The sequence below is a fragment of the Gracilinanus agilis genome, chromosome 3 (assembly GCF_016433145.1).
Source record: "Gracilinanus agilis isolate LMUSP501 chromosome 3, AgileGrace, whole genome shotgun sequence".
Lineage (NCBI taxonomy): Eukaryota > Metazoa > Chordata > Mammalia > Didelphimorphia > Didelphidae > Gracilinanus > Gracilinanus agilis.
In genome coordinates, this window is record NC_058132.1 from 81562068 (window position 1) to 81576169 (window position 14102).

General features: G+C 48.0%; 1 protein-coding gene across 1 annotated transcript in view; it reads left to right on the forward strand.

Annotated features, from left to right (window-relative positions):
* STK40 (serine/threonine kinase 40) overlaps nucleotides 1-13633 on the forward strand; it is a 34514-nt gene extending 20881 nt beyond the window's left edge. Inside the window, exons 6-10 of the mRNA XM_044668050.1 lie at nucleotides 314-429; nucleotides 8501-8645; nucleotides 8897-9016; nucleotides 9844-9928; nucleotides 11236-13633. Coding sequence (XP_044523985.1) covers nucleotides 314-429; nucleotides 8501-8645; nucleotides 8897-9016; nucleotides 9844-9928; nucleotides 11236-11454 — 685 coding nt within the window. The 3' untranslated portion in view covers nucleotides 11455-13633. The remainder of the gene's footprint in view (nucleotides 1-313; nucleotides 430-8500; nucleotides 8646-8896; nucleotides 9017-9843; nucleotides 9929-11235) is intronic.
* The last annotated feature ends 469 nt before the right edge of the window (nucleotides 13634-14102 follow it).

Below are 14102 nucleotides of genomic sequence, written 5' to 3' on the forward strand. Positions count from 1 at the left end.
AATTTCCAAATTGTTGGTAGTTGCATTGGTGTGGTAGTTTCGAGTCTACATCCCCAATCATGTCCACCCCAACCCATGCGTTCAAGCAGTTGTTTTTCTTATATGTTTCCTCTCCTGCAGTCCCTCCTCTGAATGTGGGCAGCATCTTTACCATAAATCCCTCAGAATTGTCCTGGGTCATTGTATTGCTGCTGGTACAGAGGTCCATTACACAGTCTTGCTATTTTAAAAAGACGCCTGGACGCAAGCAAAAGGTTTGGAAAAAGATACCATCTATTTGCTAAATAAGTGCCTCTTTCTCTTTTCTTCCCAGAACCCACAGGATAACCATCACCAACTTCTGTCTTGGAAAGCACCTTGTGAGTGAGGATGATTTGCTGAAGGATCAGAGAGGAAGCCCTGCATATATCAGCCCAGATGTGCTCAGTGGTATGTGACTCTTGTCCAAAAACCTAGGGAAACTGCCCCTTCTAGTTTGAAATACTGTGACTATGGCAGATTAGATTTTTTTCTTTTCTTTTTTTTTTTTTCTTCTCCATTTTAAAAAAGATCTTACGGGGGCAGCTGGGTAACTTAGTGGATTGAGAGCCAGGCCTAGAGACAGAGGTCCTAGGTTCAAATGTGGCCTCAGACACTGCCTAGCTGTGTGACCCTGAGCAAGTCACTTAACCCCCATCGCCTAGCCCTTACCTCTCTTTTGCCTCTGAACCAATACTCAGTATCAATTCCAAGACAGAAGGTAAGGGTTTAAAAAAAAATCTCATTATCCTAGTTACATGTAATTACACATACAATTGTCAATATATATTTTCCGAAATTATAAGATCTAAATTGTCTCCTTCCCACTCCTCCCCTACCCCATAGTAAGCAATTTGATCTGGGTTATATATGTGTTATCATGCAAAACATACCTCCATATTAGTCATTGTTGTAAGAGAATACTCAAAACCTCAAAATAAAAACACAAATTAACTAAAGTGAAAAAACAGTTATGTTTTGATCTGCATCTAATTCCACAGTTTTCTCTGGAGGTTGATCATAAGTCCTTCAGGGTTGTCCCAGATCACTGCATTGCTGAGAGTAGCCAAGTCTATCACAATTGATCATCATACAGTATTGCTGTTACTATGTATAATGTTCTCCCGATTTTGCTTAGTTCACTCTGCATCAGTTCCTGCAAATCTTCCCAGCTCTTTCTGAAATTGTCCTGTTCATCATTTCTTATAACACAGTAGTATTCCACAACCATCATATTTGTTCAGCCATTCCCCAATTGATGGACATTCCCTCAATTTCCAATTCTTTGCCACCATAAAAAGAGCAGCTATAAATATTTTTGTACAAGTGGATCCTTTCCCTTTTTTTATGATCTCTTCAGGATACAAACCTTGTAGCTGTATTGTAGGATCAAAGGATTTATTCTACATTTGATGTTACTATGTGATGGCAAACCTCTTAGAGATGGAGTGCTGGGCCCTGTCCCCAGACCAAGTGCCCTCCTTCTGCTCCCCCATCCCTTACCCCAGACAGCAGACAGGGGAGGGAGGAAGCCCTCCCATTGGGCTGCTGGGGGGAGGGGAGAATGAGGAATGTCCTCAGGCGAATGGAGAGGAAGGAGGGAAGCAGCTCCACCCTGAGTCCCTCTGGCTTTCTAGTAGCAAACTCTGGCAAGGCATTCCCACAGAAAGGGTTCTATGTGCCCTTTTTGGCATGTGTGCCACCAGCTCACCATCACTGATAAACATAGTTTTATAGCCTTTTGGGCATAGTTCCAAATTGCCCTCCAGAATGGTTGGATCAGCTTATACCTCTACCAACAATGCATTAGTGTCCCAGTTTTCCCAAATTTCCCCCAACATTTATTATTTTCCTTTCCTGTCATATTGGCCAGTCTTATAGGTGTGAGTTGGTTCCTCTGAATTGTTTTAATTTGCATTTTGCTAATCAAGAATGTCTTGGAACATTTTTTTCAATTGATTATTGAAAGACTTGTAGTACTTGTCAACGTGGCATCAGGAAGAAAGAGAAAGAAAATAGTAACATCAAATGTAGAATAAAAAGGAGTCTATTATGTTCTCCCCAGAATCTACTTTCAACAAAGAAAATGTAAACATCAGTTACAGATGAATGAAAAAATAGATAGCCCAGTGTTCTAGCCCCTCGTGCTCTTTTTGCCTTCTGTGGCCAGTGTTACCTCTCCCTCCTAGCTTTGAGTCATTTGCAGATTTGATAAAGAATATGCTATGCCTCCCTCTTTGGTGCCAGGAATAAACAGCCCATGATCATTCCACTGGATCATTCCTTCCAAGTTGACATGGGAACACTAATGACTAATACCAAACATACAAACAATTCCAGTCCCTCTGATTATACTATTATCCAACCTATACTCTCATTATCTTTTCTCCAAGAGCTGCTTAAGTTTCTCTATTGTACTAAAATTTGTGAGTTATGTAGCAGTCCCCTGATTTGCCTGTCTGGTAATGCTTTCACAAAAGGAAAGGAAAATAGGGTTAATCTGAAATAACCTTTTTTTTTTTTTTTAATGATTCAGCTTATTTGCCAGAAATCAAGTTCACTGGGTTGTGGTGTGAGGCTCTAATTCTCTTCCCCTTTTTTGAAAATAGAGGCATTTGCCTTTCATCTGACATGCTGTGCTTCTTTATTTATTTGTTTGCTTATTTTTCATGCTGTACTTCTTGAAGTCAGCTCGGTAGGTTGGTGGATGAAGTGCTGGTCCTGGAGTTAGGAAGATCTGAATTCAAATCCAGGCTTACACAACTATGTTAAGCTGTGTTTCCTCAGGCAAGTCACTGTTTGACTGTAGTAAATGGAGATAATCATAACATCTACCTCTCAGAGTTGTTGTGAAGATGAAATAAAATAATATTTATAAGGGTTTAGCACAGTCATTAACATATAGTAGGTACATAATAAATGTCTGTTTTCAGGTATCACTATCAATCCTTCAGCAATCACATCCAATTAGTCCCTTTATTAGCCAGTGGATAGAGTACTGGGTCTGGCACTTAACCTCAGTTTCCTTATCTTTCAAGTTCTATTCAGTGGGAGGGCCTCCTCACTCCCATCTTGCTGTTAGTTTTTGATTCCTGTCGTTTTGAGATGTTTTATTATTTTATTTTTTTATTGATTAAGAAAATTTTCCCATGGTTACATGATTTATGTTCTTTCCCTCCCCTCCTTCCACTCCCCTCCTGTAGTCAACGCACAATTCCACTGGACTTTACATGTGTCATTGATCAAGACCTATTTCCATATTATTGCTATTTGCACTAGGGTGATCGCTTAGAGTTGAGACACTTTTTAAAGATTGATTTGGAAGATATGTACAGTGCTCAGCCTTGGAGGCTTTCCCCAGGAACATCATGGTCCATTCCTCTACTTTACCAGCTCCAAGAAAGGATTGGATTTCTCTACTCTTTCTTATCTTGTCAGGCAACTGGAGTTTTTGTTTGGTTGGTTTTTTAGGGTTTGGACTCTTCAACTCACCTATAATGTACTACGTAAGCCTGGGTCTCATGCAAGTACAATTTGGAAATTTCCTCTCTTTGGTCCCCGAGACATGTTGAGTTCCTTTAGCCCCAGAGACAGAGCAGGAGAGAACCTATCCAGGGAGTCAGAGCAACTATCTCTGAGTACCCCAACCAGAGAAATAGCTATATTCAGCAAGAGTTTCCTCAGAAAGATCTCTAAATAGGAAAGATACTGATTTTCATACCTATTGTTTCCTACCTCCTGGCACATATACTAACTAAAGAATTCCTTAGCCCCCACAGCCCCTCTGCAAAACCTGACGTTTCAGTAGCATTGGCCCTCCTGGCATCTGAGGGAGATGGTGGCAGCATTTGCCAAGTTCATTAGTACTTGTCTGGAAGTGACTAGTCTCTGCCAAATGGGCCAGAGTTTTAGAGATAGACTTCTGGGACTATAGCCATGAAAGCAGCCATAGCTCCCACTTCACCTTGCTTCTCCTGCTCAGGCCCCATGGCAAAGAAAAGTACCTGTGTCCGGCCTTGTCAGTATTGGAGTAATAATAGAGTTCATTTTTAACCCCAAGCTCAGATATTGGAGGCTTTTGTTTTTTTAGTATTTCTAAAGGACAATTTGGGAGAGGTGTGGTGGTGGGGCCATTGCAAGGAGCAGCTGGCACCTGTCAGGAATGCTGATACTCGTGAAATGCATGTGTGTGTATCGCCTGTGTAGTGCCAAGGGCTGATTGGCACCCAGAGTGTGAACAGGTGGCCTCATTTTGGGGTAACAGAAGCTGTTTCTGTCTCCCTGCTGTCATCTCCAACCTTCTCCCTCAACTCCTTACTCTCTACTTCTTAGGAAAAGTGGAGATATTTGTTTAAGAGGAAGGGGGAAATTTAGTTGATGGGAGTGATCTCGGATACAGTATTAAGAGTAATAAGTAGTATCTTCTCCCTAGCATCTTGCTGAATTTGCCCACCTGAGTCTTCACTTAAAGATGCACCCAAAGTACCTGTAGAAGCTCATGAGAGGCTACATTCATTGGGTGAAGGTGGGCATTGTGTGCCAGTGCATGCGTCAAGGCAGAGCCCCTGCAGTGGTTGTTACTCAGACATTCAGTCTTGGCCCGCTGGACACTTTTTGACCTCAATCCTATGGGTCATAATGTCCCTGAGATTTTCTTGAAGATACTGGAGTAGTTTTCCATTTCCTTCCAGAATCACAGGAGAGAGGGTCACTAGGCAGCCTAGGCCTATATCTCTGACCCTGCTTCGGATACAAAGTCCCCAGCCCCCAAGGCGAGAGGACAGGAGCCGGAGAGCCCATCATTGCTTAGGCAGAGAGGAAACACTCCGTTCCTGACAATCCAAACTGAAGAGGAACTTCTTTATCTCTAGGCCTGGGAGAGGAAGCCGTGGCTGATGGCTTTTGGTTTTCTCAGGAAAGAGCTGTCTGCTTGGCTAAAAGATTCTATTAGCAACAAGGATTTGTGGGAGATACCCACAGCCTGCTGAGGGAGGGAAGAAATGGAAGATAGATAAAGGAGCAGAGCACCTCTTTTTAGCTTTTTAGAACTAGGAATAATTTGTTCAAATAGTGAGGCCTGCCCTGGTGACTCACAGGCTGAGTCAGAGGAGACAGTTCCTTTTATTCCCTCGGTGGGCCAGCACTGGGGCTCCATGTTGGAGCCTTCCTGGGCGGCACCAGCTGCTCTTCCATGGAATAGATGAGAAAGGCTAGAGAATTGGGAGAAGAGGGGGCAGCCTTGGAGGACTCCAGCAGCTGAGGAGCAAGCTTAGCTCTGAAGAGTGATGCCATGTACCAAATGGGGTGGCCACCTGCTCTAGGCAAGAGGCCCAGACACAGGCTGGCAACAGGGCCCAGGAGGACCAGGCTGCTGCAGGACCTGCCTCCTCCCTAGCCACCTGAGCCTCAGTATCGATGACTGCCACCTGCAGAATCTCAGCTGGACCTGAGTCCTAGAGGCGGCCTCCTCTCTCTTTTCTCCCTTCCATTCTTCCCATTTTAGGAGGAGACCAGGGACTCTTCTCAGCCAGTCTGGAAGGATCAAATCAATGAAGTCTCTCTTAGAGCAACTGGCATCTAGGGTCAAGGCCTATCACCTGCCCATTGAGCTGGCTGCCTTGAAACTGGCTTCAGAATCCTTTGTTTTCATTCTTAAAGATCTATTTTGCAAACATTCTCCTGGCCTGAGGCCCAAAAGGAAGTGGTCATTATGAACACTGGGCAGAATGTGCACTGAGCAAGCAAATCTATGTGGAACCTTCCTCAAGCAGCAAAGGTTTAATGATATATATGTATGTATGTATATATATATATATTTTAATATTCATATAAATTATACTGGTATCTCTAGTCAACAAGCCCCCTTCTAGGGAAGTCTGAACAGTGATCATATCAGCAAAATGTTAGGCTCTGAGACTCCAGTCTGCCTGAGGACTCAGGTGTTTGATGCCATCCAAGTCCTTATCTCTAGGACATCCTTGACTATGTGGCGGACCAGAGAAGAGTTTAGCTACTATTGATAGACTCTGGACTCAGTAATAACTGGAGGCTTTCCTAGGCCGGCTGAAAACGTTTCCTGAGCATAGACTTGGTCGCCTCTTCTGGGGAGGTAGATGAATAAACACAGGGCACCTGTCCCTCAAAAACTTATAGGCTATTTGGGGAGAGAAAAGCCTTGGCAGGAGAGTTTAGGAGGGCTCACTGTCTCTCAGAGTCTACAAAGTTCTTATAAGAAGGATTACACTTGCTTTGTGTTGGCCCAGAGGCCACAACTAGGAACAATGGAGAGAAGTTACCAGGAGACAGATTTCTGTTCAGCATAAGGGAATATGAATTTTCCTTCATTTCTATCAAATCGGGATTCTTCCTTCTCTAAATGGTTTTGTGGTCATGCTTTTTTAAAAAAAAAAACCCTTTATCTTCTAAGTATTAATTATTAATTCTAAGACAGAAGAGTGGCAAAGACTAGGCATTTGGGGTTAAGTGACTTGCCCAGAGTCCCCCCAGCTAGGAAGTGTCTAAAGTTAGATTTGAACCTAAGTCCTCAGGACTCCAGGCCTGGTGCTCTACCCACTATGGTGCCTACCTGACCTTGATTCATTTTGTAATATCTCATGATCCCCTGACTTTAATTTGAGAAACTTTAAGCAAATTTGAGAAACTTTAACATCATATAGTCCAGAAGAGGCAAGACTCACGTGGGACCTGGCCTTCTTCAAGCCCATCGGTGGTTGTCCGTGGCTCAAAGGATAACAGGCATGTACGTGATGTGGTTTCAGCCCGTCTTTCTGCCTCCCCCTGGGTGTTCTCTGCTCCTTCTAAGAAGGGACTGGGGCCTTCCCTGGATGTTGTTATGATTAGAATTTATTTCGTTTCATTAGGAGCTGTGTTTTAGATCAGAGAAAGGGATTTCTAGTTTTATGCTGTCCCCTTTAAGGGAGACCACAGAACTTGCAGAGGTCACTCTAAGAGATGTAGGATAAAAGAGAGGCAGTTTGGCGTTTCTGGGTCTGTCTCTTGGAATTCCTCTTGGAAAACCAGAAGGAGAGAGCAGGTAGCTGGGTCTTTTCTCTGAGAGAAGATTTTAGTGACTTTAGATACTGTTTGACAGCTGAGATGCATACTGAAACGGTGTGTTTACTGAAAGCTTTTCGCCTCATAACCTGAGGTGGCGCTGGAGAGCTGCTTGTGTCAACTAAGACAGACAATTGGAGTGGAGCTGAGACCAGAAGAAACTGTTAGAAGTCTTGTCTTCTCTGGCTGAGGAGAGAGAGAAGCTGATTCAGTTTCTCTAAAAGAAGATTTTATAAATTACTTTAGAATTCATTATAAATTATTAAGATTTGTTGTCTAGTATAAGGTAGTAAGATAGAATTTCATATTTTAAGATAGTTGAGTAATAGTTAAGTGAAGTACCTTAGTAGACAAAGAAGAAGCTCCGTGAGGAGCCAGTTTTGGTGGATTGTGTTATATAGACAATTTTAATATTAGGGATTAACAGATTTCATACCTTATTCTTAACTCCTAGTTTTTATCCTCCTCCTTCCTTTTTCTACTTCAACCAGTAATAAAGTAGGGTTGGATCAAACTGCTTCCTGAAGTCCATCCATTGCCAGTAAATAGTTTAACAACTGACAGCTATAAATTTTAAAACCGCTTACCTGTATTCAATACCAACAGGAAGATCAATATAACAGCTAATTAATAATAGTTTGGTTATCAATACACCAGCTATTATTCACCTATTACAGTTGAACCCAATCGATAGCACAGGGGTTGGCAACCTTTTTAGCCGTGAGAGCCATAAATGCCACATTTTTTAAAATGTAATTTCGTGAGAGCCGTACAGTGCTCACAGTGTGCACTCCTGTAACAGCGCCTGAAAAAAATTGACTTTATGGCTCCTGCAGAAAGAACCAGATATGGCTCAAGAGCCATACGTTGCCGACCCCTGCAATAGCAGCTTTAGTTTGATGATTACAGTGTGTCCTTCCCTGTTCTTTCCCAGCCTGCTCAAGTCTAGTGCCATCTCCATGGAGCCTTCTCTGGCCTCAGGGCAGGTGATCTTCCTTCCCTGATTAGTCAGTGCTTCCTGTGCTGTTCAGCTCCTTGTAGCCCTTCTTGCACAGATGATGATGAAGATGGTGTCTGTACCTTGTTACATTGCCTAGAAATGTGGGGGGGGGGCTATATCTTATTTATCTTTCTGTTCTTGGCACCATTTCACGATGCATTGTGCCTTGTGAGCATGGAAGGAAGGACACATCAAAGAAGGCTTCCTGAAGGAGGAAGCACTTGAACAGATCCTTGAAGGATGGCTAGGAGAGTACCAAGTGGAATTGAGCTTTCTAGGCAGGTAGAACAAGGTAGAGGCATGGCCACAGGAAAGCAGAGTCCATGAGGGAGGTTCGGGTCTCTCCACTAGCTCCTTGGACCTGAGAACTGATAAACAAAAAGGATTCCTCTCATGTCTCTTCTGCAGGTCGCCCTTACCGAGGGAAGCCTAGCGACATGTGGGCCCTGGGAGTCGTGCTCTTCACCATGTTGTACGGGCAGTTCCCCTTCTACGACAGCATCCCACAGGAGCTCTTCCGAAAAATCAAAGCTGCCGAGTACACGATCCCAGAGTGAGTCCTGCCTGCCCCCTGGTCCCAGGGTCCCTGCCCAGGTGGCTGTGGTGAAGGGGGGAGAATTGCCAGGGGGCAGCAAGAGCAAGTGTTGTCTTGGCCTGGAGCCAAGGCCAGGTCAGGAGCCTCCAGAGCAGCAGCTCACAGGAGGAGTCTGAGACGAGCCCCCACCTGCCCTCCTGTCCACACGGTGCCTCCTCCTTGTGCTCCTGGGCTCACACAGCCTCTCCTTGCTCTCTTTCTCTGGTCAGGGATGGCCGTGTTTCTGAGAACACCGTGTGTCTCATCCGGAAGCTGCTCGTCCTTGACCCCCAGCAGCGCCTGGCCGCTCCAGAGGTGCTGGAGTCTCTGAGTGTCATCATCGCCTCTTGGTGAGTAGAGAACAGAACAGGGAGTCCTGGGCCCTCAGGCTGGGGTTGGGGTAGGGGTTGCCTTGTGAATTCAGATGTAAATGAGGCCCTAGGAGGCCTGGTGATGTGAAATACCCTCTCGTCTCAGGAGGAAAAACATTCTTCCATGGTACAAAATCTGAATAATTGAGAGCTGCAAAAACTCCCTGGTCCATGAGTCTGAGCCAAGGCATCCTCCATGATACAAACCCCATCTAGTCCCACATTGGGAAAGGGTTCCTGGTGCACCGAGGAAAGGACCAGGAAACCATTCTGAAATGTGAGGGCTCACAGGAGGCTGGGGGGTGGTCATGGAGGCACGACACCCTTTCATCATTGAAGGATCATTATTTGGAAGGAAGATTCAATTCATATTTTGAAAAAGGAGGAACATTTTGGAAGAAAGAGGACAGAGGGTGATTTTAGTTCAATAAAAGAGTTTTCAATCAGCTGGTCAGTAGAATAGGCTTGTGTAGTGATGTCCTATCCCTGGAAGAAGACTCATGGTGCAGACAGAGTCGGATGGCCTCTGAAGCTCTGCTCCAGCTTTGAGCTCCTACGATGTCATGAAATAGATGCTGGCCTCCCCGCTCCCCCCATCCCATTGGGGAATTTCTCTACTAAGCAGACAGTTTCCACCCTGTTCACTTTGGGAGAAGAGGAGGGGGAATCTCATCATCTCCGCCTCCTGCAGGGCATTGGGGGTGGGTTACAGCCCAGAAGAGTGCAGAGCTGGGGTGGGGGGTGGGGAGCAGAGAAGAGGGAGAAGCATCTCCTGACACTTGATGCGATGTCCTCTTCCCCTGTAGGCAGTCCATGTCTTCACTCAGTGGTCCTTTGCAAGTGGTTCCAGATATTGATGACCAAGTGAACAGCTCTGACAGCTCCCAAGAGGTGAGGGCCCAGACATTCTGGCTTAGCAGGGGAGCCGAATTGGGGGTGTGGGGCCCACTTTTTCCTGGGAGTTTTTCAGGCATTCTGCCCTTCAGGAGACAATTGAAACCGAGCCTGGAGTCCTAGAGACCGGGGGACATGACTGGACACTTGACTTCCTTTGTCGTCCATAACCTTGAGGCCAGACCCCCGAGTTCCTACTAGACTTAGAAGAGCACAGGATTGTAGTTAGGAAGACATTTGGGTGTCACTAACTAATCCCCGTGGCCACAGCAAAGCAGTTATCCTCTCTTGGCCAAATTTTCCTCTTTCTTTAAATCTGTTTGGTTTTCCAAGGACCCCTGACCCAATATTTCTGTGCCCTGTAGTTTCATGCTGAGGGGTGATGCTCCTAGGCTGAACCCCAGGGCGGCAGGGGCTAGGCAGCTTGTGCCACTCACCCTTTCTGCCCTTTGCATTAAGAGGGAGCCCCACAGTGAGCAGAGACAGTACCTTGCCCTTAAAGTTGGGTGATTCTGGGTCTATCATCCTTATCCCTTCCTTTCCATTTTACCTTCCTTATTCCTGGCTGCCTTTGTTTTGTCCTCCCCCTCCCCTTCCTGTGCTTTCGAAAGCTTTCTCTCTGACTCACTGGGCTTTCACTCACCCTTCCTGCTCTTCATCCTCTGAATGATTCATTTAGTCCTTTCCTCTCCCTTGTTCTCTCTTCCTGGAAAATGCTCTGCTTCCATTCCATTGGGTTTGGTTTAGGTATCTCTTGAGATACACAGAATAGCCTTTAAGATATGCTAGTTCAGGACAGGTCAGGCCTAGCCTTGGCGGTTGGGCAAGGACACGTACCTTATGAAATTTGGAGACGAGAGCGTTCCGTGTCCCTGCTGGGAGAATGCAAGTCCCCACTCCCGCTCTGTAGCCGAAATCAGGGAAGCTAGATCCGGCCCATCTTCCCCTCCCTCCGCTCTGAGCCAAGCTGTGCGGCTGTGGTGTGGGCGGCGGGGCATCTCCTCTCCCACAGAGAGGCTCATCAGCCATCCCATCAGCTAATACCAGAGGGAGAGAAGCCTTTCCCTGGGAGGACCCCACACCAGTTCCCATACAAGGCTGTGTGGACCTCAGTCTCTGTGGAAGGCCTGGCCAAAGCCTCGGGGGCTCAAAAGACTGGCTGTGGTGCTCTGGCATTGTTGGCAAGAGAAGGGGAGCAGAGCCATGCTCTTGTCCCTCCCCAGATTCCCCTTCCTCTAGAGACCCAGAAGCCAAGCCAGAGCCACAGCTGTCGGTAACTTGGGGTCTTATCGCCCCCAATGCAGGCCAAGGTGACGGAGGAGTGTTCCCAGTATGAGTTTGAGAACTACATGCGGCAGCAGCTTCTCCTGGCTGAGGAGAAGAGCACCCTGCACGAGGCCAGAAACTTCCTGCAGAAGCGGCAGTTTGGGAGCGTGCCCCCCGTGCGGCGGCTGGGCCGGGATGCCCAGCCCATGAATCCCCTGGATGCCGCCATCCTGGCGCAGCGCTACCTCCGGAAATAGTGGCACTGCCCACCCTCCAGCAACAGCAATAGCTCCCCCCGGCCCGAGCTCCCAGGGAGGCCACTTTCTCCAGAGCACACGTGCTGCTGGTGTCTTGAATGATGGATCAGCTGTTTGTTTTTTAATCCGAAAAGCCTAGACAACTAATCTGCTTTTAATCATGACTTTTTAATCTACCTCTGTCTTTTTAACCAACCATGCTGTCTCTGGATCGAGTGCCCCTGGAGAGAGCCCCAGGCCCCCTTCTCCTGGCAGGGCCACAGGCTCCGGGCGGCTGCTCCAGGGGGTCTGAATAAGCTGAGCGCTGGGAGTTGGAGCGACTTCACTGTTTCCTAAAGCCTGTCTCTGCCTCCTTCCCGAGTCCCTGCCCTGCCCCAGCCTCCCAGAGCTCTTCTCACCCCGACTTCCACAAACTTCAAGAAACCTTTGCCTCATCTTAAACCTGGTTCCAAAAGATGAATATTTTTATCAAAAGGAGCTAGTTTTTCTCCACCTTCTCTCTGGCTTAGCCTGGGGCCGCTCCAGGGGAGCCAGCAGCGCCCCTCACCGACCCCACTGCCTCACCCTTTGGTACTCCCAAAGAGAGGATTTTCTTTTTTAAAAAAAGCTCTTTGCCCCTCACTCCGTTTGCTCCTTTTCCGTAGCTTCTCTGAGGCTCCTCACACTTGCATTACTTCTGATTTCCCATCTCACTCATTGTGGTACACAGAGATCTAATATATGACTTACAATGTGAAAGACATTCCTCAGAACAGCCACTCGGAGATGTTGGCCAGACGAGGGGGGGCTCGTGTCTCTGCTGTATGTTTCTCCATGTAGCTAGTCTGGGGCCTGGCAGGGCAGAGGAGGCCCCTCGAGAACAGCCTATGTCCTTTTTCATTTTTGAGCCTAGTTGTGAACTGGATGCCTGTCTTGCCAGATATACTGTTCTTACCCCAAAGCCTCCTCTCTCGTGACCCTCCTCAGCCTTACTGGGGAGAAGGCCCGAGCGCTCCCCCTCATCCCCCGGGAGCCCCAGCTTTGGCACAGTTAAGGAGACGCCTTCAGGCTCCTGTTCGGGCCAGCCCTCAGCTTGGGCTCTGCTATCCCCAGCCTAAGCTTGGGGGGTGTTCCTGCCCCCCCTCTTTTCCTGGGTCCCCCTCCCCCCAAGAGAGAAGACGGGCTCTTGCTTCAGAGTCCCGTTTCTACAGTGGTCATCAGAGAGCTCCTCCGAGTGGCCCCCAAAGGCAGTGCAGAAAGAAGGAAAAGCTGAGGCTGCCCGTGTTTCTCTTCCCCTGACCCTGGTTCCCCCCATGCTGACTCACTGTGAGTGACCTTGGGCAAGTTACCAAACCTTTGTGCCTCAGTTTCCCCATCTGGAAAAAATGGGGCCAACTCTTGCCAGCAAGTTACCGGGGCTGGGCTTCATGGCCTGGGGAGGGGCAGCTGGCCCCGGTGACTTGGTTGTTTAGGGGAGAGCTCTGTGTCTGTTCCATGTCCTGTGTTTTCTTCACCCGTGGGAGCCCTCCCAGCCCACACCAACATCTCAGTGATGTGTCAAGCACTTACCCTGGGCCCGTAGGGCTGCCAGCCCGGGGCACACACACGGGCGGGAGGGAGGAGTCTTATTTTATTTATTTTTAATGAAAAAAGCTCTCGAAGGAGTAGAATTCCCAGCCTAGAAGCGGTGGCTGGGGCCGTCTTGGGGTGGGGCGTATGGGGCGCCGGCCTCGTAGCATGAGTGGGGCCCAGGAGCCGCCTCACCTCAGCCTGCGCCCCGGGGCATCTCCCTGGGCGCCCTTCCTGGGAAAGTTTTTGTTTCTTGGTGATTGGGTTTGGTTTTTTTCCTCCTTTTCAAAGCAATATTCTGGGGACTCTGCAGAGTTGTATCCTATTGAATATTCCTGGCCATGGTTAATCCACAGACAATTACTGGTTTATGTGAAAGCAGAGGAGGGAGAAAAGGCCCCTGGGGGCAGCCCCGCGGGGTAGGGCCAGCCGGGGGCCCAGGGCCCAGGAGCCGAGATTGGATCGGAGCTGCTTGTTTCAGCTGCAGGGGAATGACATGCTGAAGGGAAGAAGTCCTATTGTAAAGAAACAAACATTTAAAAGTCACAAAAAAAAATTTGTATAAAGACCTATTTTTGTACTATATCAGAACTATTCCTGCATGTCTGCAATAAAATTTCCTAATGTAGAACCACCCGAGCCTGTGTGTCACTTCTTGCCGCTCCTCGGGCCTTGGCCGCCTCAAACCGTGACGCGCAGGCCCGGACGTCAGGGGGCGCCCGTGGCCTCCGCGAGCCCGGGCGGCTGCCTGCCTGTTAGAGCTCTTCGGGCAGAAGACGTCGCTCTCCTAGGATGACTGTCGCCTTCCCTGCCACCGCGGAGCCAGGAGTCGTGTCGGACCAGGGGGAACGCATCAAAGCGGGGGGGGGGGGGGGGGCTCTACCCCACCAAGCACTTCCTGCTGACGAGTAGCCGAGGCCCCTCCCTGCTGCTGGCTGGGTTTTCCAGGAGCCTCAGCCAGGCGGGGGCGGCAGTAATCGCAGCCAAGATGGAGCACGGCTGGAAGAGGGCTCGCAGACCCCCGCTCCTAGCCACAGAAAGGACGCACACGCAGGCACGTACCGGAGGAGAGCCTCAGCCCCTCCGTGGCCTGCCTTCCC